Source organism: Panicum virgatum, chromosome 6K (assembly GCF_016808335.1).
Source record: "Panicum virgatum strain AP13 chromosome 6K, P.virgatum_v5, whole genome shotgun sequence".
NCBI lineage: Eukaryota > Viridiplantae > Streptophyta > Magnoliopsida > Poales > Poaceae > Panicum > Panicum virgatum.
The window spans coordinates 8408858-8433629 of record NC_053141.1 but is presented as its reverse complement, the minus strand read 5'-3'; the positions used below and the strand labels follow the sequence as shown (position 1 = coordinate 8433629).

The following is a 24772-nucleotide window of genomic DNA, read 5'->3' as shown; positions in this document are numbered from 1 at the left end:
GCCGATGTGGAGAGATCCAGAACGCGAACCCGATCGCACGGATCAATCCCAATGGTGTCCAGGAGGTTTGACCAGGTCTCAGAAGCAATGTGTTCAGAGGTTACGCCAATTGGAGATCATTGAAGAAGGACAAGAGCGAGCTCTGCGCAAGAAAGGGGTTAAATCGTAGGTCTGGTGTGCTAAACCAAGAGCCGATATTGATCAAGATTCTGGATCATCGGCTGCGCCAATTAATATGGTTTTCATAATGCCAAAGGAATTTATGGCACCATGTGATAGAGACTGCCAGCCAGAGTTAGAAGAAGCTATGACTCAGTTGAATTTGGAGCCATTACCGGCAACATTTGAAAAACCAGAAGATGACAAGAGACAACATCTTAAAGTATTGTTCCTAGAAGGATTTGTTGATGGCAAGCCAGTTACAAAGATGTTGGTTGATGGAGGTGCAGCTGTGAACATAATGTCCTATGTCATGCTACGCAAGCTTGGGAAGAGCCAAGATGATTTGACAAAGACCGATATGATGCTGAAGGATTTCGAAGGAGTTGTATCTCTTGTTTTTGGAGCATTATGCATCGATCTCACCATTGGCAGTAAGACCCTTCCCACTACTTTCTTCGTTATTAATGGCAAAGGTTCATACAGTTTGCTACTGGGTCGGGATTGGATACATGCCAATTGTTGCATTCCATCTACTATGCATCAATGTTTGATTCAGTTGGTTGACGATACTGTTGAGATAGTATCGGCCGATTCGTCGTTCAGTGTGGCATCAGCTGAAGCCCATATAGTGAGTTATGATCGGATGAATTGTCTTTCTGGTCAAGCATGAGAGAAGGATTTCTTTCAGATGGCTGATTATGAAGTCACGTCGGTAAGGTCAGAAGATTCTTCGGATGAGTCTTGATCGATGGAGGATATGGCCGATTGTAGTATCGGCCAGATTTTGTAAGTTATAGTCAATACTAGAAAGTATTGCCTTTAGTGCAAAAAATATGTAAAAGCTGATTTACAAGATTGGATGCATCGGTTGTAATATGGCCGACACAATATGAGTCGCCCTTAGAGCAATAAATCATAAAGACAAGTTTCTGGATTGAGATCGAGTTGTCTGTCGATTCTGGAGGTTACAGTACATGAAATGATTTTACAGTAATCCTAGAGCTTCCCAGATTACTTTTATCGTGCGTAGGCGAATCTGATCAATGTTTTCGATCACTTGGTTATTATCTACTGCTGAGCTAGGAATCGGCCGCAAACTCTTATGAAGTTGGTATGCTTGACGGGTATGCTTTTGCTTATCTTTCTCAAGTTTGGCAATGGCCAGTGGGATTTGAGAGAGCTCGTGATCTACAGTATCTATTGCTTGATTTACTTAACTAAGCTCCTGCAGAAGACGATCACGTTTGGCCTCCAGTGCAGTCTTATTTCTCAGAATGCTGGCTTGGGTGTCATTCAGAGATTTGATTTCGCCTATGGCCGATTCTGCTAAAGCTTTGAAATTATCTCTTCGCTTGATAATTTCCTCCTGCTGCAGACGATTGGCAAGTTGTTTCTGAGCCTTGTTGAATTCTGCGCGATGACTCTCGATGAAGGCTGCAGGGGTTAATGCCTCTTCGATTGATTCTGGAAGCTTACCCTCCAGTTCTTCCAAGATGACGCGGATTGGCTGTGCATTCTTGATCAGTTGGCTAATGTCTTGATTTAGAAACCGGAGGGATTCTTGGAGTCTGGCTTTGATTTCATCTGATAGTACAGCTGAATCGGCTGATGTTGTTTCTTCTCCTTCTTCCTGAGAAGGAGCTCCGATTTGAAAGGAGAACAGACTGTTGTCTGGAGACTCTTGTGCCTGAAAGAAAGATAAAGTTAAGATGACCGATGGAAACAAAAGAGTGATGGGATCGGCCAACAAAGAGAAAGGTTGTTTACCTGCTTCATGCATATTTCTTCTAGATTGGAGCCAGTAGGAACGAGGGGTTGCAATGAAGAGCTCGGGATTGCAGTGTTTGGCTAGCCAAGTAATTCAGATAGCGCATGATCGGCAAGCTGAAGGATGATTGTCAGAGGTGTACAGAATATGTTCATGAGCAAGTTCTGAAATCATACCTGTATCAATGGAGAGTCCGCCCTGGATTTCCTGGGAGTTGGAGGTGAATGTTGTACCTGATGAAATAAAAAAGAAATAATACTAGATTCAGGGTCATGGAAAAATTTAAATACTTGCTGAGTAAACAAAGTCATACCTGAATGGTAGGTGATTGAGGAGGAGGTGTGTTCTGAGGATTTTCTTCTCTTTCTGATTGGTGTTCAGGGGTATCTTGGTTGTGAGGTGAAAATATGATCAGCATTCGGATAAAGTGAACTCATAAAGGATTCAAGGTTTCTTACCTTCCGAAGAGGAAGAAGGAAGATCAACCAGGACATTTGTTTGGAGTGCTGTTGCTGCTGAAGATTGGCTTGGAGATTTCTTTTTCTTACGAGTTGTCACCTTGGTGTAAGATACTTTGTGTTTTCTCCCAGTGGCCACATCTATTAGAGTTGGCGCACCATAGCCAATATTCGGTTTATCGGCTGGTAAGGCATAGTTGATCAGCTGTCCACTCTTGCTGATTGTTGGAGGATTCCGATCATCATCCTGCAAGGAGTAGAAGTCAGAGGCTGCAAGTGAAAGATGTTAACAGATGTTGTGAGAAGTAATTTGATTTGTACCTCATTCTCGCCTGATTGGTAGTTGTTGTCCAGAGTCATGCAATATAGATTGGCCGATTTGCAGAAGATATGCTCTTGCCATTCAGACCACCATCGGATCAAAGGAGTAGTGGCAAAAGGTGCAATCTGCCAATCGGCTAGAAGTGTCATATCAACATTAGGCTCCAAATCTTTTAGCCGACCATAAGAGAGTGCGTTGTCAAGAGCTCCTCTGAATTGAACTTTGCCAGCAAAGAAGAGAGAGGGGGCACTTGGTCAAATCCCAATTGTCTGGCTGCTATTGATGGGTTATAGAATTCATAACTGGGGATATCTTTGCCGGCTGTAAAGTTGGTTGGCAGAATTCTTGGAAAGATTATTTCCTTAATGATTTTGGTGGCTTCTTCATCGGTTTTCTAGGAGTCAAATTGGAGTTTGAAGGGATTTTCGTAGATGATCTTCTTATCCTGATATGCAAACCAAATAGTGGAAGTTTCAGGGAAACCATTGTAGAAACACTTGAAGAAATCAGTAATGCCAAGGACCTTGGGATCATTGGCAATCATAATGGCTGCTTCGCCGAACGATGTGCATCGGCGAGTGATGGTTTCTTCTTCTTCAGAGATTCTCTGATGGGAACTCCATTTCTGACAGCTCGACTACCATGGTTTTGTGCATATACATGTGCAGCCACAACTGGATGAACCACCAAGGGCCTCCCAAATTGGTGATCGGCTGGTTCTTTCTGAGTCTGGATGACACTTGGTGGAGCAGGTAATAAACTGATCCCAAAAGATGTTTGCCGAGAGGAACGGGGTTGCAGGTGGCCAGAGTTTCTGCTAGTTTGAGATTGTTGCTTGTTGGGCCGACGGTTTTGCCACAAAAAATGAACTTCTCAAGCCACATGTTAAAAAATGCGGTATGTTCTCTGATGGAGACTGATCCAGTCTTCATGTTTTTGCCGATATATCCTTTCCATCCGCCAATGTTCTTTGTTTCAGTCTTGAAAGAGGCTTTTTCTAACAAATGAAAAGATCTATCGGGGGCATGGATATTCAGGCCAGTAAGCATCATGACATCCATCAGGGTAGGCGTCATTGGCCCATGGTTAAACATGAATGCATTGACAGCGTCAGACCAAAAGTAGGAAGCCGATATAAGCATCGGCTCATTCCTGATCATCTCCGATAAAGGCAAATTCTGGCACTGGCCAGTATCATATTGTTCCCAATTGGTTCTCTGAGCGTTGGCTATCCTGCGGAACCAATTTCTCCATCCAGGGGTAACACTCGGCCAAGATCTAAAGGCCTGAGACCAATCCAGGTTCATATCGGAAGACTTCAGAGGGATTCTGTTGGTTTCTATATTGATTATACTAGTTGGATCTGAGTTTCCCATGGGGCCTAGGCAGATCATGCTGGGTTGATTCTCTAACGGAATGATAGTATCACCCCTAAGATTCTGAAAATAAAAGGGGAAAATAAGAAATGCGACTGAAAGAATCAGAAGAGGAATGGGGAGCGAAGATGCAGATGAGGAAAAGAGACGTACCTCTGGGATCTCGGAGATGGACGCCATTGCCAGAAGAGTGGTTCTTGAACTTGGATCCTTGGAACCCTAGGAGGCTGCGATGGCGGCGGCGGAATAGATGTGTTCTTGAGCAAGAGAGAAGGCAGAGGTGCTACAGGAAATATGCCAGCGGAAAGAAAGACGGAGATATTTATAGCCCTTGCACAAGGACAAAATAGGGATTCAATGTGTCATCTATTTGGGAGATGGGAATATATTTGAATGTTGGTGATAATGATTAACATTAATTTCGGAGCAACAGATCTATTACTCCGAAACTGGGGGGCATGTGTTGACACCGTTTTTTGACACGTGTCAAGGAATGTGATTTTTGTGAAGGGAAGGTGGCCGATTCGGAAGAAACCAAAAGATACACATCCAATACAACAAAGCTTTACAATTCCTTTGCACTTTTTCGGCGACTTCGCCTTTTTTCCCTCTTTTCGATGAGTTCTTTCAAGTTAATCAAGGACGCCTCACATTCGAGCGACTTGATCTGCTGGTGAGTTTCGTTTTACCGAGTACATCTGAGCTTTAGCTTCCGGGCGCATCGCTGTGGCTTCGTTCAGATCTATTCAAAAGTTATCGAGTTTATCTAGGCTTTGACTTCCGGACGTATCGCTGTCGTCTCGTCTAGATTTATTCACCAAATTATCGATATCGGCTAGATTTGTAGGTTTTTTCTACGCTTTTTGGCCATTATCACATCTAAAAATATATTGGATCGGCTTTAGGTTTTGCAGTAACACTTTTGTTATTTCAAGAGCCGGTTTAGATCTGTTTTTAGCTCGCATCATCTGAGTTACACATTCGTAGCTTAGATCTTGCCATACACACGCGGTCGGCTGTTCAGAGCCGGTTTTGTCATTTAGTGCATCGGCTTATCCTGCCGATGCGCTTGTTTACTACACGCTTGCATTTAATATCCTTTTGTCGTCTATAGTATCGGCAAAGCTTGCCGATACGCCCATCTGAGAGATATTCGGAATCCCAGCCGATACGCTCTCGAATTTGACTCTGTTTTCTTCCTTGTCAATTTCAGGTCTAATTGACTAGCACGCTTGGTTCACTTTCCGTGCTTGGCGAACACTTGCCTTCGGATTCCAGTGTGTTGATTTTTTGCGTCAACAGTTTTCCTACAAAATCTCTAGATTCCAAACAAGTTACACAAGACGTCATAAATTGCAGAAGGAGCTTCTATTGCCACATTATATAGGAAGAATTGCTGCATTCCAAATGGAACCTTGGGCGATGGGGATCTCAACTTCTAAACTGTAGCAAGTTTTCATGGTTGGAAAAAAAAAGGAAACTCTAGAAGCTTGCAAGCAACATTTGTGGTATATATTCACACATCATATACCATATACACATTTGCAACTCTGACGTGAGAATATTGGCCATCCACCATGTGCCCTTGAGAAATGGTGCCTCCTGAGGCCCGTCTCAGCGGGAGTTTTATGGGCACAGTTACCGAGACTGAGAACTAGGTAACTATACCAGATAGTCTTCATGGTGATGAAACTCTCCTCACATCCTATGAAACTTCATCATTTTCTCTTCTTGCTATGTCAGCAAAAGTGATGGTATTTAGTGTCATGAAATCCTCTATGAAACTCCCATTGAGACTAGCCTGAGACGTTCTTGCTTCTGGAAGTGCCAATACTACTTTTCCCTTGGTCCCATGCATTTTTTTCCGCTTTTGTAAACGTCATACTGACAAGGTGGCGGAGCTCCTTTGTGTCAATCAAGTATACACTTTGTTTTCTTGAGCGCTTATATAGTTGCCTAAATCAGGCTTGAGGTCCGGCAACAAAAATAGTAATGGTCTACTAGTGGCTGAAGTTTTTCTCATTTTTTTTAATTCAATGCCAGTTGCTCTAATTTCTCTCAATTTGCGATAGGGGATCCTAAGCAAACATTGGAGGATAATGCAACATATGGGATGCCATACAAAATTTCCAAACATATATAGTTCTCCAAAAGGACATCAATATTGATAGTTGGATAGTTGTAGTAATGTGCTAAGTTTAGATGTCACAAACCTTGGCAGAGAAAACCTGCTCGAATCTAAATAACTAAGGCTACCCATAAAAAGGTACATTGCAAACTTAAGGAAAATAAGACTTCTCCAAGTAACAATCCATGAAAAAGAAATTGTTGATTTTCAAAGAAATAAACCACTTCTCATCAAAAGATAATAAAGGTAGTGCTTAATGTGATGTATGAAGCACTTTAGATAATCCAGCAATTGAGAACTGAGACAGTGCAAGATTGCATAATTTGATTTTATGTAGAAAGCTTAATTAACATATTAGTCCTTGACAATAATTTGGTTAACCCTTTTGCCTGCTTTGTCTCTGAGTATATGCTTTAATTAGGTCACTAAAGGTTCTCATCTTCTTTATTTGGGGCCTTTGGAGGAAAAGAGAAGACTTTATTTGTTGCATGCAGACCACCAACTAATGCTCCAACAACACTAAGCAGGTAACTAGATAGGAGATCTCTATCACATTTTTTAGAGGCTCAACTACTCTTGAGATGTTTTTTGTGCTTAATTAGTACATAGTACAGAACGGTGGTAATCTGTTTGTCACACAAGTTGTACTGTAAAATTCCTTCAAATACTTCTTTTTCTAAAAGACCGTTCCTTCAATTCTTTGTTTGCAAATGTCTCACCACAAGTTGAATATTTCATAGTTCTCATGATTAGAGGCCTCAAAGAGTTAGGTAAAAAAAAAATTCTACCACTATGTACACTGTTAATATGTAACATTATTAACTTCGTAACGCCATTGAGAAAGCAAATTAAACATGTGTGCAAACGTGTAAGTACTTCCTCTTTTGGGTCTAGGGGGCACAATCCAGAGAACGGATGCTCCATCACACATCAAATAATTAAGTAGGTGAATGAATCTAGTTACTCCTTGCATGATTTTTAATTGGATTTCGTCATGCATGGAATCTTGTACATAAGAGCCCATATGACTCCTCCCTCAATAGTGTGCAAGGATGTTTTTATGAGTATTCAGGTCATATCAACAACCTAGCTCTAAACTGATGAGAGGTATTTTATGGATAGTATTAAACTGAAAGGTATTGAACATTAAGCTGAGGTGTGATTTTTGTTGCAACAAGGATTTGACAAAAAAAAAATCTTCAACTTAAGTTTTTTTCCTAATCCTAACTATGTCTTCATCAGAACCTTAATATCTTTATTATGGATACAGCGTACCTCCATGGGAGTATTTGCAGCTCAAATTCTAATATTTTACCTTCGTTGATTGCTTGCATAATAATCCTATAATGATTGAAATAATGTGTATTTGCAAGATGGATTAGTTGTAAGCATACCTCTCTTGGTATTTATTTTTTAGAGGAGGAAAACTGCTTTATCTGATATTTCTCTTTGTAAACTTTGTTAAATATACAGGCTAATAGCAAGTGCGATATCTTTTCTGAATCTTGCACGTATGGCTTTTCCTGAGTCTTTTTCCTGCCTAATCAGCATGTGAAGGTACAACTCCTCAACCTCAAGCCTCCTTTTGCAAGCCTAAAAAAGTATTGATGAGATGCATATCATGTGTATGAAATTTTGCATCTATCAAGTGTCATTAGTAAATCCGGGCTACTTTGCTTGCATGCATGACTGCGAATGCTACTTGAAAGCATGCCTTTTATCGAACTTTTACAGCTCAAAATTACCGTCTTTCTGGTACGCATGAACCCCAGATTCTCTTTTCTACCTCTTATGCAGTTTGATGAACATGTATGTCAGCATATATGCTCTTGATTAGTTTAGTAGAAAGCATAATTAGTGCATCCTAAGCTAACAGGAGGCCCCAGTGATAACATTTATTAGTGAAGGCAGGCAGGCAAGTTGGTTCTTTCTTTTTAAGGGAAATGGAATGGCTTCTTATATATACTTTCATGGTCTCATGTGGACAAGTGGTGTGCTCTTTGGAGCTTGAGAAAGAGCACTCACACACTTCCATATATGGGTGAGCTCTGTTGAGCTGATTCTTGCTGCTTGATTGCATTGGTGTATGTGCCTCTCCCTTATCTGCTCATCCTTACAAGAAGGTACTACTCACTTCATGACTAATTCTTGTTCAAATGATTCAGTTTATAGATGTTGGATTCATTCTGTGAATCAGTTACAAGTTCGTCATCAGTGGATGGTATTGGGGGGTGCCTTTTGCTTGTAGAAATGCGCTGTTTCACATAGATAGCACCACAATTTTCGTGACAAAACATGTAGTAATATGTTCTTTTGTAGCATGGTACAAAAATCTCATACAACATCTGCCTACAGTTTTTCTAGAACGCACAGAAATAAAGAATTCCTTCTCTTGGTTCTTACATATAATACAATATGCAAACAAGTTTTAAAAATCTTTCCGTGAAAACTCTTTCCTTTGAGATTAGCAGCAGTCATACAAAATTTTGTTGTCCTTGAATTTGCGTTACATGCTCCTAACAAGCTGTGTGTTTGTTGTCAGTATTTTCATTCTCAAAGAAAAGAAAAAGGTGCTCATCAGGGTAAATGTCGGACATTATTAATCTCTTTTGGGGGGAACATATCTTAGTATTTTAGGTATTATTATAAGAGCATATAATTTCCTCTAGAAAATATACTATGAGCATATTTGGTTTCGTATTCATGATTCATGAAACATCACAGGTCCACGGATCCATAGTTAATTGGTCAAAACTGACGTAACTAGCCACCACCATTTACTCTTTTTCATATATACAATCTCACCTCTAATAAAACTGTAAGATTGTTATATCAAAGAATAGTAGTGCAAAATACTATGAACTAGAATAGGATTAAAGTAAGTAACTTCCCTGAACAATCGGTAAATATATAGATTATGTTCTATTAAGTTTTGTTTTAGATGAGCCTCTCAGAAGCCACATTTCAACTGTTTCTGTTTCCAATTTTCCAATATGTTATCATATCTATTGATTTCTATTAAAAAAATAATGCCCTATTTAGGTTGATCAAGTGAAGCATGAGATGGAGCTTTACCCTGGATATCTTGAAGACCATTTCAACATCCACAAACTCAAGTGACCATTCATACTTCCTGAACCCCGGCTCTACAGCTCCAGAGATATGATGATGGCTGTTACATAATTTGAAACAAAAAAAAAACAAAGGCGATCCTGTGCAACTTAAGAGAGATCGCAAACGAAGTCGAACCTTAATCACACAATGCCAATATACTATCTTGTGGAATCAAAGCTGGTGGCACTAGCTAGTTTGTTATCAGACAATGCAAGTGGACTAGTGCACCACCTCCAAAAGGTTGGGGCTATGCTCTGCCTTTGGAATCTCCACTCCATCTAGTGGTGCAGCATGAGCGAGGGCGCATATATATTGGATAGATTCCTTTTTTTTTGTTAGTCAAGGTGCATTCATGTGGTTCACGTATAGATAGTCAAAAACATATGGTTCGACAAATGAGGTGTTTCATGTAGCGCAGACAATGCAATAGCATAAGGATCAAAAGCCACACAACTTCATGCCAAACAACTTTTTTAAAGAAATAAAATCCCACCCTTCGTACGGGGTGAGCCAGGCTTCGTGAACCTTCGTTAGGGTTTGTTTCTTGAAATAAAGCGGGGAGACCTTTTCTCTAAAAAGAAATGAAGGAGGCACAAATCTTTCAAAAGAAAGATGGAATTTCTCACATGTGTCTTCATCAGTCATCACGAATATGAATATTTTGTAAGTGAGCAAGATGCCCCTAAATGCATATGGCACCTAGCTAGCTACTGCTTGAAACTCATGTGGAGACGATGCGATCCCATGAACAAGATGCGAGTTTGTCGTCGAATAATTTAACTAACTGGACTAGAGTCTTATTGACCATGATATAGCGCAAGAGTGCTGGATGGTTGGTCACGAAAGGAGATCCTTGATTCCTCTATTTGTTGTGTTATGGGTCCCATCCAAACTAGTGAGATTATTCCAAGGACCTATTAGCCTCGAGTGATATGAACTGCGGTCGTCCTACTTGATTGGCATGACAATCTTTTTTTTCTTCTAAAACCTTAGTAATTTTAGAATAACACTTCGTTAGATGGGCTACTTGTTGGAATCCAACCAAATGAGAGTGCCAAAATTTATAAAGCTTGCCCACGTTTTAGCCGACCAAGCACGCCCTGCATCACAAAGTTGTGACGTACACATCCTTGCCTACTAACCTAAATTGGCAATTGATTTTCTTCTTTTCTTCTCTCCACTGTGATAATTAGGTTTGCTATGTTTTTTTTAGGAAAAGACAGGTGCACTACACATACCATCTCATTATTAGCCACCATTGTGAAATGTTTCCAACCGACATCTTAATTTTTAGTTTAACATTTGGCTTCTTTTCATATTGATTTCAAATTAACATATATCGCCAAGGGGAATCATGAGTTGGAATCTAAGGGCTGTTTGGATGGGAGCCACAGCTCGCCACAGAGCGTGGCGGAGTGTGGCGGGTGTTTCCGGCGCCACAGCCAACTCCGCTCCCACAGTATAATGTACCGTGGCAGCACTGAGTGCGGCGGGGGGCGTGCGTGCCGTGGCGAAGTGTGGCTTCCATCCAAACAGCCCCCTAATTAGTGACAAAAGAGCGCCGAATAATTCTTTATTGACCATAACCTTATTTGGCCATATCAGTGTGGGAGCGCTACTGCGTGATCATATTGGTCGCAGAAAAAGAGGGCGGGGGGGGGGGGGGGGGGGGGGGGGTATCCCGATTCCTGATTCTTGTGTTTCTTGTGCGGGCTCCACCCAGGTAGTGAGATTCCAAGGGGCTCCGTGCTGGGCGCTCAAGTGCTGATTCCTCTCAAAAAAGGATAAAAAGTTGCCAAGTGCTCGTGCACTAACATCGCAAAAAGTTGTGACCTATGCATCATCGCCAACTAACTTAAGATCACCCATGAAAATCCTCCCGTTTCCTTCTCCCTGCTGCTATGATGATAATTAGGTTTGCTATCTTTTCCGTGGAACAGAGTCGGATGCATTCTAAAATTGGACTATACGTCTACACCGTCAATTTTTCATCATTGCGATAAGAAATCTCCAATTATACACCACAACATTAATTCCAATTAGACAGAGAAATAAAATGCTTATTAAGCGGTTTGAGCTAGTAATTTTCTCAGATGCGGGTTTTCACCGAAAATTAAAGTATCTTTCCTCGTTGCGGTAACAAATATCCAATAGCACCGAGGAAAACAGTCGAGAAGTTCGAGTAATTTTCTCAAACGCTTTCGTCAAGGCGATGTTTCAAATTTCAACACAAAAATAATGCATATCATCACATCAAAATCCATGATGAAGCCTAGTGGACACTTTGTCCCCTTTATTTTTTCTTTTCAATACGTGCCGGAGCTATGAAACAGAGTCCACAATGCAAGGAGTGGCATTTGGAGTGTGGGTCAGCCAGGTGAGGTGGCTGGTCCAGCTGGCCTGGCCCTTTGTACGTTTGGCACCGATCAGGTGACGCCACCGGTGACGACGACGGCGCTGCCTACCAAGATTGGCGTCGTTGTCACCCACACGGCTAAGTCTACACGGGATAAGCTATTCTAGGTCCATGATGACTTGTGAGCTTTGGCTGTGTTTAGGGGGCATTTAGTTCCCCGTGCGAAAATTTTTGGATGTCAAATCGACTGTTTGACCAGATGTCGGAAGGGCTTTTCGGACACTAATTAAAAAACTAATTTCACAACTCACTTGGAAACCGCGAGACGAATTTTTTTAGGCCTTTGACCGCATCATTAGAACATGTGGGTTACTGTAGCACTTATGGCTAATCATGCAATAATTAGGCTTAAAAGATTCGTCTCATCGTGTACATCCAAACTGTGTAATTAGTTTTGTTATTTAATTATATTTAGTGCTTCATACATGTGTTTAAAGGGGAGGTGAAAATTTTTGGGAACTAAACGGCCCCTTAGATCCGCAAAAAGTAGTAAAAAAGGGTCGCATCGAATACTGTAGCACTTTTCGTTTGTTTGTGGTAAATATTGTCCTACCATAGGCTAACTAGGCTCAAAAGATTCGTCTCACAACGTACATCAAAACTATACAATTAGTTTTTTTATTTACCTACATTAGTACTCCATGCATGAGGCAAAAGATTTGATGTGATAGGTGAATAGTGAAGTTTGGAGAGAAATTTTGCAACTAAACACAGCCTTTGTAGAATATTCCTACTCCTAGTTGTAGAGCGAGGCAGCCACCTCCTGAACATGGTTATAGCGCACGTTGCGGTGTATATTATTATTGGGTGAGCTTTGTGCGAGAAGGAATTTTGCAAGGTAACCTTAGTTAGGGCGCGTTTAGTTCCCAAAAATTTTCACATCGTAATTTGTGACTTTCTCTTTGAACACATGCATGGAGCACTAAATGTAATTAAATAACAAAACTAATTACACAATTTTGATGTACATGACGAGACGAATATTTTGAGCCTAATTAGTGTATGATTAGCCATACGTGCTACAGTAACCCACATGTGCTAATGATGCGGTCAAAAGCTTCAAAAGATTCGTCTCGCGGTTTCCAAGTGAGTTCTGAAATTAGTTTTTTTAATTAGTGTCCGAAAAGCCCTCCCGACATCTGGTCAAACCGTTGATGTGACATCTAAAAAATTTTTGTTTGGGAACTAAACGGCCCCTTAGACAAATTTTGAGTGAAACAGTGCGCGTGTGACAAGTGGATTTTGAGGACTAGGAAGTTATGTAGGCTAAAGATATCATACGATCAACCAAACAAAACTTAGCGGATTCGCGACTAGTAAGGTTCGTCGTGACAAACTTGAGTTCCAAACGTCCAATCTGAACACGCCTACTAATATTGTGTCATTTGGGAGCAATAGGGAAAAACATACTACTCCCTCCATTCTAAATTATTAGTCGTTTTAATTTTTTGTAGATTTATAAATTTTATATAAATTTTGCTAAGCATCTAGACAGGACATCTTTACGCAGACTAACAATTTTAGGTTGGAGGTAGTAGGGGACCGTTAGCACAATGCAACAAGACCCGATCGAGCCTACCGATCATCTGGTTGTGTGTGTGGATGTGCGCCCCTAAGTTTGAATCTTTTGGCGCATATTTCCTCTGCTTTTATCCATCAATCACATGGTGACACTTGATAGGCCTTGTTTAGTTCTTTTTAAAATTCTAAAATTTTATAAGATTTTTCATCACATCGAATGTTTCAACATATACATAAAATATTAAATATAGCTAAACAAAATAACTAATTATACAATTTGTCTATAATTTGCGAGACGACTTTTGAGTCTAATTAACCCATAACGGGATAATAATTACCCAATACAGTACTTTACATCCCATCTAAACAAGGCCTCAGACACAGTTGGGGTGCCCAAACCCAGCGTTCACATCGCACACTGTCAGAAGTACAAGCCGAACGTGCCCTCAAATTTTTTTGAAAAAGTACAAGCTGAACAGAGTAAAATAGAGCATGCCCAACAACTGATCCGACCCTCTGGTTCTGCCTCCCTCGGAACGGAAGGCACAGACCGGAGGCGAGCGGAGCAGGAGGGGGAGAAGCGACAAGGCGCCACCTCTCCCCACCCCGGGGGCGCCGGCTTGTCGTGTGGGAACGCCGCGACGAGAGAAACGGGAAGCCCAGCCAGCGCACGCAACGGGCAATCACGCGCGCGCGCGCGCCGCGCGTCGCCGTACGGCGGCGACTCGACCGCTTGCTGCCTCGCTCGCGGCTCGCCAATCATCACCGGCGTCGGCAGACACACAGACGGAGGCCGCCTCCACCTCCCGAGCGAGCTCCGCGTCGTCATCGACCTCACCTCCTCCTGCGCGCCGCCGAAAGCCAAGCCAGCGCGGCCGGCCGGCCAGAGCGGCGGAGACTTCCCTCGTGGCGCCGCCTCTTCGCCCCCTTCCCTTGACGTAATCCTCTCCCACGCTTGCGGATTGCTCAGCTGCTGCTGCTGCTGCTGCGGCGGCGGCGGCGTTGCCGTCGCCTCGCTCGCTTCTTCGTCGTCTTGATGCCTCGATCTCGCGCTTGATTTCGTTCCGCCGGAGAAGCTGCGCGCCGGTGACTGACACGTTGCGTTGTGCCTGATGCTGATGCAGCCGCCTGCAGCCGCTGGCGGCGAGCGGCGCCCACCCGGGCCGGTACGCGGACGCGGCGGCGGCGGCCGGCCCGGGGGCCATGGGGATCTACGGGCGCCAGCGCCACCAGATGGCGGCGGTCGGCGCGTGGGGAGACCCGTTCCGGCCCGACGGCGACGCGCTGGCCGCCCCCCTGGCCGCCGTCGCTCCGGTGACAGTGGCAGCGGCGGCGGACGTCGTCGAAACAGAGTCCAAGCTCGGCACACGCCTGGTAAGCGCGCGCATTTCGTGGCCATGTTGCGGCAGCTCGACTTCCTCGCCGGTTCCGCGCTCATGGCCGCGGCACGGTTGCAGGCGCAGCACGACGTCGTCGCGGTGGAGGAAGCGCCGCCGTCGTCGGATAGCTTCGGGCACGACGACGCCAGGCCCAGAGACAAGACTCAGAGGCGGCTGGCGCAGAACAGGGAGGCTGCTCGGAAGAGCCGGCTGAGGAAGAAGGTGAGAGCCACCATTCATCATCCCAAGTGAAGCAAGCTAGCAACAAATCTTCTTTGCTTTTTCTCCATTGTCTTCTCCACGATGATGATCTTGTCGGAATTCGGAATACTCCATCGCTGATGATTGCCGGTTCGGTTCGGTCGACCGAAATGGCAGGCCTACATCCAGAATCTCGAGACGAGCCGGATGAAGCTGGCGCGGCTGGAGCAGGAGCTCGCCATGGCCAGGCGCCAGCAGGTAAGGCCACCTCCTCGAGCTCCCAACAATTCAGGAGAGCAGGCAAAGCCATTGCTGATGAGCTCCGATCCGCCGCTGCAGGGCGCGCACGCCGGCGGAGGCGGGGTGCTGGCGCCGGCCGTGGCGGACCCGCGCGTGGCGGCGTTCGAGGTGGAGTACGCGCGGTGGGTGGAGGAGCAGGAGAAGCAGGCCGAGGAGCTGCGGGCGGCGCTGCAGCCGGGTGGCGCGCTGGCGCCGGCGCAGGAGCTCCAGCTGCGGCTCCTCGTCGACGCCGCGGTGGCGCACTACGGCGCGCTGTTCGAGGCCCGGGCGCGGGCGGCCCGCGCGGACGCCTTCTTCGTGCTCTCCGGCGTGTGGCGCGCCCCCGCCGAGCGCTTCTTCCTCTGGATCGGCGGATTCCGCCCCTCCGAGCTGCTCAAGGTCCTGGCGCCGCGGCTGGGCCCGCTGCCGGAGCCGCAGGCCTCGGCGGTGCGCGCGCTGCAGAACACGGCAAGGCAACTGGAGGACGCGCTGTCGCAGGGCATGGCCAAGCTGCAGCAGACGCTTGTCGACGCCCTCATGACCGTCGACGCGCCGGACGGCGGCGCCGGAGGGTACGCCGCGCGGCAGATGGCCAGCGCCGTGGGCAAGCTCGACGACCTCGTCAGCTTCGTGGACCAGGTGACTGACCAGCCCGCGAACCAGAATCTCGGCACGGTGATCTGCCACAGGCCGTCCTTGGCTTGCTCTCTGACCTCTGCAGCTGCGTTCATGGCGCAGGCGGACCACCTCCGGCAGCTGACGCTGCGGAACATGAGCGAGATCCTGACGGTGCCGCAGGCGGCGCGGGGGCTCCTGGCGCTCGCCGACTACTCCCAGCGGCTGCGCGCGCTCAGCTCGCTCTGGGCGGCGCGCCCGCGGGAGCCGGCGTAGCGCCCGGCGACGGCGAGTGGCTCGACGGGGAAGAGGAAGCGGCGTTGGCAAGGGCACGCGCGCGCGTGGCTGGCTTGGCAGTCGACCGGACCGCCCGGCGGAGCAAGAGGAGAAGACGGGCGCGCGTCAGTGGCTCTGAAGCCAACCACCGCCGGCGGGTCCAGCTCGGCATCTGGTACGGGCAAGGCAAGCGATGTGTTTGCTCTGAAAGGGTTAAAAAAAATGTGTTTGCTATGAATGAAACCTGAATCTTCTGATGGTTACAGTACAGCAGTAGGATTTGGTTGGCAGATCAAGGAATTTACAAGTGTACATAGTGTATACATCCATGTTTGGAACCTTGGATAGGGCATGCTTCTGAGGCTATTAGGCACAGAGTGTTTAGTATTCAGTTGCTGCTTGTCTCTCTTAACCTGTAACTAGTGTCATTTGTACGGAGGTCATGTCAAAATATTGATGAACAATGGAATCTAGTTTTAGCCACTGTTCGCTTACACGACTGATTTGCCCGCGAACACGTTGTGTAAACGATACACGGTGGCTAGTCATATCCGTTTAATCAGCCGTTTACTTCGTTTAATGGTTGTTTAACCCATTTAAAGACCGTTTAGTCCGAATAAATAGCTAAATGATAGGTAACTGACTATTTAGCGTTTACCGTTTAGGTTAACACCTGTCTTAGTGGATGATAACTAAAATTTTAAGTTGCGAAACGATTTGGATTCGATCAAAACTTTAGTTAAGCATTTGCTGGAGAAATTAATGGAACATGTTTCGGTGCAACAAATTCATCAAGGATCTAAGCTATATCTGTTAGCCTTTGAGTTCGGTAAAAACCCTAAACATAGTATGATCCAGCCTCGTGAGGTTTAATCAGTGAGCATGTCTCGTTAAATTCAAAATAATGATAAACCTCCTCATATGTGGGAAAACATTGTTTTTACAAAATAAATATTTTTTAGAAAAAATTGAATCCTACTAGTACCATTACAATTTTCAAACTTTGGAGTGTGAGAGTCCCAGAATTGTAATGGTAGGATTAAATAGGCGAACAGTAACGGTACTTCTCCAAAGTTTGAAAATTGTAATAGTACAAATAAAAAAAACCCTAAATTGAACGCTAAATTCACTTCTCCGCTTCCCCACAAGGAACACGTACTCCACCCTCCACACGGGAACCTCGTGTCCCCGCTTGGACGGAGGCGATGACGCCACCTCCGCCTCCCCGCGTGCATCCAACGCTACGCGGGAGCCCAAGCACAACTGGCGAGCCGCCGCCCCTCCACCAGACGGAACGAGATCCGCTGCAGTTGAGTGCCCTGCAGTGGTGTCCCTGACACGTGGGCTCCACACATGCAGGCCCACCTGTCAGTGGCACCACCAGACCAACCCATTCCCCTTCCCTTCACACTCTACTGCCAACGCCGCCGCCCCTCCACCAGACCTCCCCGTTCCCCTTCCCCGGCGGCCGAACCTGCGAGGCTGCCGACCGAGACGCCCCCTCCGCCTTGCCGAGGCACCCTCCGCTCCCTCCGAGGCACGCACCCGCGCGGCGCCGCGGCTACGTCCCGTCGACTCCGTAAGGACGCCCAGCCCTACCCTAGGTTTGCTTGGTTTGGGCGGCGGGCGGATAGTTTCGGGCACGCGGGGGTCTCGTAGTACTTGCGGCGACCGCTCGAATCCGATCCCGGATTCTCGTTCCCTCCCGGGGGTGCGCGGCGGGTGCTCCAATCCACCGCCCAGCTCGCTGCCGATTTGGGTTTTGGTTGTGATGCTCGTCGGTGCTTGCAGGATCGAGGCGTAGAGAGGGATGGCGAGTCTGACCGGCCTCACCGCGAACCCTAACCCGAACAAGTCATTCGAGGTGCGCCGTTTTTATGAATTTTGGTGCAGGAGCAGTACCGCGAAGAGTGCGTTTCTGCTGTAGAATCTCGAATCGTTGACGTTTGCTTGTGGAATGCAGATCCTGCCCAACCCGGGTGACTCCGTCTCGAGCCTCAGTTTCAGCCCCAAGAGCAATCTGCTGGTGGCAACCTCCTGGGATAACCAGGTACCTTTGCTTGTGCTGTTACTAGCAGCTGGTGTTTGTCAGTGTGATGTATAACGTATCTTACTTGGATTGGCTGGCTTTTGCATGTTGTGCAGGTGAGGTGCTGGGAGATTGTTGGCGGGAACAGTCAGCCCAAGGTGTCCATGTCGCATGATCAGCCGGTACGACCTTAGTGCTTTCCTTGATCTGGTAGTAATTGACTTCCATATGGTTAGTATCTGGTGTGCCAATTGTTTTTTTCCTGTTTCAGGTCCTCTGCTCAGCTTGGAAGGATGATGGAACAACTGTCTTCTCTGGAGGCTGTGACAAGCAGGTCAAAATGTGGCCTCTACTGTCAGGTGGGCAGCCTCAGACGGTTGCGATGCATGATGCGCCTGTCAAGGAGATCGCGTGGATTCCTCAAATGAATCTTCTTGTCTCTGGAAGCTGGGATAAGACTCTGAGGTGTGCATGCACAGTCCATTGCTCTCAATCTTCATCTTCTTCACTTGGAAGTTGAATACATATTGTCAATTGATGTTCTCTTAGGTTGTTACGAATGGCTGCTTATTATTATAGCATGTTCTTTAAAAGGATTAGTATGTTGCCTATGTTTGTCAACGTGTTTTTGACAGTTGAGAACCAATATTGACTACATCAAGTACTGCAAAAGATTTATGTATTCCATCCTGTTTATCTTTCCATTCTAGTCTTTATGCCCTCTGTAAACTCATGGTTTCCTACCATCATGATCATTTTCTATGATCCTATCACATGTTATGCTAACAGTTGCAATGGTTTATACATAATGATCAAGTCATTAATGCAGTAGCTAATGTTAATATGAAATCTACGTAATGTGATTGCTGTAATAAATACTCTTTCAGAATCTTTAGCATTAGTGGCCGTAGGTTTCATCATGTGTTCCATATTTGGTTTAGGAAACATTAATTGAAATTCCATATCTGGATGCATATTTTGATTGGCAATTTGGCATGCATGCATTGTGGAAATGTTCACTTTGACTATGTGCCTGTTTGAATTTATCGTACCTTCTTTTCTTCCCAATATAGTTCTGTTGTGCTTTTTGTTTATCCCATCATGGCTAATATTAATTCTGATCACTAGGACATTATACCCTCTAATGATGATGACTGATTTACACTTATCTACCTTCAATGCTGATCATTATGCTCATTATAGGTACTGGGACACAAGGCAAGCAAATCCTGTGCATATCCAGCAACTTCCAGAACGTTGCTATGCTCTTACAGTGAATTACCCCCTTATGATTGTGGGAACTGCTGATCGTAATCTTGTAGTCTTCAACTTGCAGAATCCTCAGGTGATTATGTTGTCATTACTAGCTATGCATTTATCAATTCGTTTAATTTCAGTTGGGCATTGATGATATGTGTTCTTGAACTTACTTATTTCATGTGTTATATGTTTGGATCATTAGACGGAGTTCAAGCGTATTCAATCACCACTAAAATACCAGACACGGTGCCTTGCTGCATTCCCTGATCAACAAGGATTTCTGGTAATGCTTAATTATTTGTGTCCTTTACTCTGATTCCTCTATTTGAATTAAATATGCCTATTTTTACCGTTCTCACCCGTAAATTATTTATTTAACTTTTGTGCCATCACAATCTGTATTTACCATAGACAAATATGTATTCATTTGATTTGTCTTCATCTAGTCCTTGAGTTTCTTCACTCAAAATTTTCTACACAACCTATACCTTACCCAAATCAGTGCTTGGTATGGGTGGGGTTGTGATTTTTGACCCAGTATCAGTTTCACTGTTGTGGCCTAATAGGTCCTGTATATTTCAGAAATCTGCATGCGAACTTTCTAACTACTTGAAGTATAAATCATGTATCAATATTACTGATGCTCTTGTGTTTTGAATTGCTTGGATGACTAACCAGAGGGCCTGGATCCTTTTCCTAGTCTGTCATGGACAGCAAACCATATCTAAACTTACCCACTAACCAATTTGCCTATTGTTCGTGCTTTTCAGTCATTCCTAGAACCAGATCAGAACCAAACTCCAAACTGAACTTTTTAAGAAAACCAAACTCCTGACTAAAACATATCAGATGCACATGGTCACACGGCATACAATTACACGACAGACATGCTTTATTCTTATTGAGATAGTTACATGAAAGTGTATATTGGTCACTCTTGACCATACCTGGAAACTGGCTATTTTTGGACTCGATATTGATCAGTAGGTGTCTTAGATTGATTGTGTTAAGAGTCAATCTGGATATAAAATAATGCTGCAGGGCAAAGAGTCAAGCCCCCTCCAGGGCTTCATTTTTTTTTCAAGTGGCTGTGCCGACATTCGATTCTTTACCTGCCTAGTGGCGGGGTGTTTAGGTGGTGGTGGTTTTCATGTTGGTTTGTGCCAATTAATGTTTTCCTGGTACCTGATATTTATTTTATTTTACATTGGGTGTTAATACTTAATATCTTGGATAAAATGGTTGGTACCTGGCAATACATATTTTTTTCTATTTTCTTTAAATACTTTCCATATGACTTTCACAAGAATTAGATTTTCATGTGACTGACCCATTGTTCGCATTTAAAGGTTGGCTCGATAGAAGGAAGAGTTGGTGTTCACCATATCGATGATTCACAACAAAGCAAGAATTTCACTTTCAAATGTCACAGGGAAGGAAATGATATATTCTCTGTCAATTCACTGAACTTCCACCCTGTAAGATTTATCACTCTGTATTCATTTATTAATTATATGTGAGGCTTATGGTTCTATTTTAATTGCTTAACATTTGTTGTTAGAAGTGTACAGATGCAATAGAGACATGCTGGTTTTTAGTACCTCGTCTCCATTCTCAGTTGATTTGTTGAATAACATAAGCTCAACTTTGTTTTCCATAAAATATCTTGAGCTTAAATCAATGTTACAGTGCACTTTAAGTTATCTACAACAGTACACTGCAACCATAGGCATATGACTGATGCAAAAGTATTCAGTACTCATGTCCATACAGATTAATATGGACTGCTGAAAACAATTTCAACAGATTATTAGTTTAGTTGACCAATTTTGTCCATACCAGTTTAATATACATCAAGAACAGTGTGGATTGTTTGGCTATGTTCTTTTATGCTTGCCATTGGATTGGTATGGCTTATTAATGATATTGTGTACCAATTGAGTTGGTTGTGCTCATAGTCATTTCATTGAAACAAGCATTGCCCACTTGCTTATGAGAATTCCCAAGCTTGGGAATAGCAGTTGGTTCTAAGCTTGGACATAGTAGTTGGTGATGTTGATTTTTTAAATTTATACTTTTTACAACTTGCTGCAGGTCCATCACACATTTGCAACTGCTGGATCTGATGGTGCTTTCAACTTCTGGGATAAGGACAGCAAGCAGAGGCTGAAGGTATAACCATTTCCATGGTTCTTGCTGTTGATTTTCACTTTTGTTGGATAGCAGTCGACTTCCGTTACTTTGATTGTTCTTGATTTGATGATGGTTTGCAGCTTGTTTCTGTGGAATATTTGTACATTATTAGTAACCGGGTTAGCGGTTGCCCGTGTGATCCATGACCTTAGATCCAACATCCTTGATCAAGGTTATGCGATCTTGGTAAGCAGCTTTGATGCCACATATGATGGCTCATAAATCAATGGGCTGAGGGATGAAAGAGAGTGGTGGTGATGAGGGAGAACATGGGGATAGAAAACCAACCTCAACTTTGCTGTTGCTTTTCCTTGTGGCCTTCGATGCTTTTGTTGCTTGCCGAATCCACCATGGTCGTGACTGGTTGGGGTAGGTGGGAGGGTGGGATGGAGATTGAGGGATAGTGGTGAGAGTGAAGGTGCTTGGGTTGAGGTATGGGCATCGTTGAGGTCATGAGTTACAATTGAGTTGTCAAGGGCTTGGGAGATAGCAGAAGCAGATTGGTGCAGAGTGGGCCAGGCTTACTTCATCTTCCCTGCTTTCTTCTTTTGTATTCTTTCTTTTTTACTGATATACTTTGATTCCATGACATAGTCATCGAACTTTAAGAATAACTATTTGCAGTTGATCCATTGACCTTGATTCCTCAACTCAGATTTGTCCAGAGTCCTGAACTAGCATCCCGAAGGACAGTACCCATCTCCCACCCAGAACCCGTGTCCCAGGGTTTCTGGTGACTTTGATTTGTACCTTTTAATATCTTACCATATTTGTTGTTTGGTCAGCTCATGAGCATAACAATGAAATCTTGAGCAGTAGCATTTATTGGTACAGTTGTACAGGGTTCACACTACCCATTTGTCCAATCTTGTAATGACATACTGTTTTTTTCCTGTTCTTAGTAGATCTATTAGTACTTTATTTTTTTATGAATGCAAGTTACATTTCGACCTAATGGTGTGTATCCATTGTCGTGTGTGGTTGTTTTTATGCTCAGTTTCTCATATCATTTCCTTCATTTAATACTTATTACATCATTTCTGTACAGGCTTTTAGTAGATGTCCTCTTCCCATTCCTTGCAGCACCTTTAACAGTGATGGTTCCATATTTGCTTATGCGGTAAGTCAACTAGGCATTTTGTTATAAAGTTAATATCGTATCATGTATAAAGTTTCAAAATTAAGTTGCACGATCAAATTGACTCTTTGGATTGACTTCTGCAATAGTTTGGTTTCGTGAGAAATTTTATCTTATTGTACTGGAATCAAATGAATGAAGTGCTGTTAGCCCTTCTTCCATTTTTTTGATGTAGGACTAAGATGCTACTGTAATCAAGATAAATACTTCAAAATTAAATAGAGAGAAAAGTTATCAATAGCCAAACTGGGATATTAGTGTGTATTAACAATTCTTTTCTATTTCGTACAAAGTAGTGATGCAACGTATTTCGATGGCTACTAACGCTAGCATTTGCCTACGTAGGGATGAAAACGAAAATGGTAATTTTCGATTTCCGAGAATCGTTTTCGAGATTTTATCGACTTTTAAGGCTAAACGAAAATGAAAATAATTACCAAAAAATAAAAACGAAAATAGTAAAATAATATGAAAGTGAAAACAAAAATGATTTGAGCATCCTCTAATCGTTTTCGAGAACTATCGTATTTTCGGGGTATTCTATCGTATTTTACCGATAGAAATACCGTATTCACGTACAATGCTAGCACCGCTGCTATCAATATTTTTAGAATGTCGTATCTATACTTTTAGAGAGTCATGAGTCATGACTCATTTGTCCTAACCCTAAATCACAACCTAGCGACCTGAATTCATAGGACTATGAATAGTTTCTTGGATGGTGGGATTATTTTCTAAATTTTTTGTACTATGAAATGAGATACATGTCATGGATGGATGGATACTTGGATTAACATCTTAATACCATAATACCGATGCTGTTTTTGTTTCCGATAATATCGTATCGTTTTCATTTTCGATGAAAAAAAATGTGAAAGTGAAAGTGATGGAGCCTTTCACCGATCTTTTCCGACCGTTTTCATCCCTATGCCTACGTATTTCCATTATCTGTATTATATGATCTGATACTCAATGGAGTAACCATCACTATTGCAAAATAGGTCTGCTATGATTGGAGCCGTGGGGCTGAAAACCACAACCCTGCAGCTGCAAAGACATCCATCTACCTCCACAGTCCACAGGTAAGCTCTGTTTACAGCTTTCATGATATTGAGATTCATCCCTGCAATGTTTATTTTATTATTTTGGGTCTGAACTTCCCTTTTTTGAATAGGAATCTGAGGTCAAAGGAAAGCCGCGGATTGCAACAGGCAGGAAGTGATTTGGTTCTAACTTGCGGGATCTGTTCGTCTTTAGGCCAGTCACCAGTTTTGTTATGCCCCCCTCCTGTATTGGAAGTCTGGTAGATGTAAATTTCAGGGTACCTGTAGTGTCTAAGCACTGAATATAGGGTTTCCGTTGCAAGATTAACATGTAGTTATACCTGATGTTTGCTATGTCTTAGCCCTTTTAAGGAATTGTGTATCGAGGTGGTCTTCAGTGATGTAAATTTCCGTGCATATGGGTCGATATTGGTGATTGTCAGTATCGTTTGTGATCAAGGTTTTAAAAAACGCTAGACGCTAGGCGAACGCTTGCCTATGGTAGATTGAACATGATTAAACGTGTGTTGTGATTAAACGTAGATTGAACATGATTAAACGTGTGTTGTGATTAAACGACACTGTGATTAAACGCAACGCTTGGCCACCGTTCAGCATTTAATCAAGATTAAATGATGTTTAAAAACGTTTTTTAGAACACTGTTTGTGATAAACTATATTAGTTGCTAACTTGCTATCATGGTCAAAAAGAAATCCTGTGCTTTCTGGAAGGTTTATGTGTACGAGACCTGGCAGTATATTTAACAGCAGACCTCCACTATTTAGAATAATAGAGGCTGGATTACAGAGGTTTTTGCTGGCATTTTTATGGAGCCTCTTAATCCTTGAGGGTTTACACTCCAGCGGAAGCAAAGGATATAACATATTTTCATCAAGTCCATTTTCTCCTTGGCCTTGTAAACAAGTATCTTTTCTGATCAGCTTTTTTTGCCTGTGTCTGGTAGGCTGTAAAGTTGGGTTAGCTTGCATTCACTGATTTGTTGGAAGTTATTCAAAGTTGATGCTACAAGCCACTAGTGTAGCACAGGAACATAAAAAGCCGATCCAGCTATTTGTGGGATGTCGAAACAGTT

General features: G+C 43.6%; 2 protein-coding genes across 4 annotated transcripts; both read left to right on the top strand.

Moving 5' to 3' along the window:
* The first annotated feature begins 8193 nt into the window (after positions 1 to 8193).
* On the top strand, positions 8194 to 16511 carry LOC120711571 (transcription factor TGA2.2-like). Of its 3 annotated transcripts, XM_039997144.1 has the most exons (7): positions 8194 to 8337; positions 9257 to 9330; positions 14390 to 14639; positions 14723 to 14866; positions 15023 to 15103; positions 15185 to 15763; positions 15863 to 16511. In XM_039997144.1, exons 2-7 carry the CDS (start codon positions 9278 to 9280, stop codon positions 16013 to 16015), a joined length of 1260 nt encoding a protein of 419 aa, XP_039853078.1. In that variant the 5' UTR covers positions 8194 to 8337; positions 9257 to 9277; the 3' UTR covers positions 16016 to 16511. The 3 variants fall into 3 exon arrangements, with proteins under 3 accessions (XP_039853078.1, XP_039853077.1, XP_039853079.1); XM_039997143.1 differs by having other exon boundaries at positions 15023 to 15763; XM_039997145.1 differs by lacking the exons at positions 8194 to 8337; positions 9257 to 9330 and adding an exon at positions 13552 to 14203 and having other exon boundaries at positions 15023 to 15763.
* A 900-nt stretch (positions 16512 to 17411) lies between these two features.
* On the top strand, positions 17412 to 24154 carry LOC120711567 (protein RAE1-like). Its single transcript, XM_039997142.1, has 12 exons — positions 17412 to 17594; positions 17807 to 17879; positions 17979 to 18065; positions 18161 to 18226; positions 18316 to 18509; positions 19248 to 19389; positions 19507 to 19587; positions 20654 to 20782; positions 21399 to 21476; positions 22546 to 22617; positions 23637 to 23717; positions 23810 to 24154. Exons 2-12 carry the CDS (start codon positions 17826 to 17828, stop codon positions 23855 to 23857), a joined length of 1032 nt encoding a protein of 343 aa, XP_039853076.1. The 5' UTR covers positions 17412 to 17594; positions 17807 to 17825; the 3' UTR covers positions 23858 to 24154.
* The last annotated feature ends 618 nt before the right edge of the window (positions 24155 to 24772 follow it).

Coding starts and splice junctions, on each gene's coding strand:
- LOC120711567 (XM_039997142.1), top strand. CDS start 17,826: ATGGCGAGTCTGACCGGCCTCACCGCGAACCCTAACCCGAACAAGTCA. Junction 20,783..21,398: donor ATTCACTGAACTTCCACCCT/GTAAGATTTATC, acceptor AACTTGCTGCAG/GTCCATCACACATTTGCAAC. Junction 21,477..22,545: donor ACAGCAAGCAGAGGCTGAAG/GTATAACCATTT, acceptor ATTTCTGTACAG/GCTTTTAGTAGATGTCCTCT.
- LOC120711571 (XM_039997143.1), top strand. CDS start 9,278: ATGGAGCTTTACCCTGGATATCTTGAAGACCATTTCAACATCCACAAA. Junction 9,331..14,389: donor TTCAACATCCACAAACTCAA/GTGACCATTCAT, acceptor ATGCTGATGCAG/CCGCCTGCAGCCGCTGGCGG. Junction 14,640..14,722: donor CCAAGCTCGGCACACGCCTG/GTAAGCGCGCGC, acceptor GCACGGTTGCAG/GCGCAGCACGACGTCGTCGC.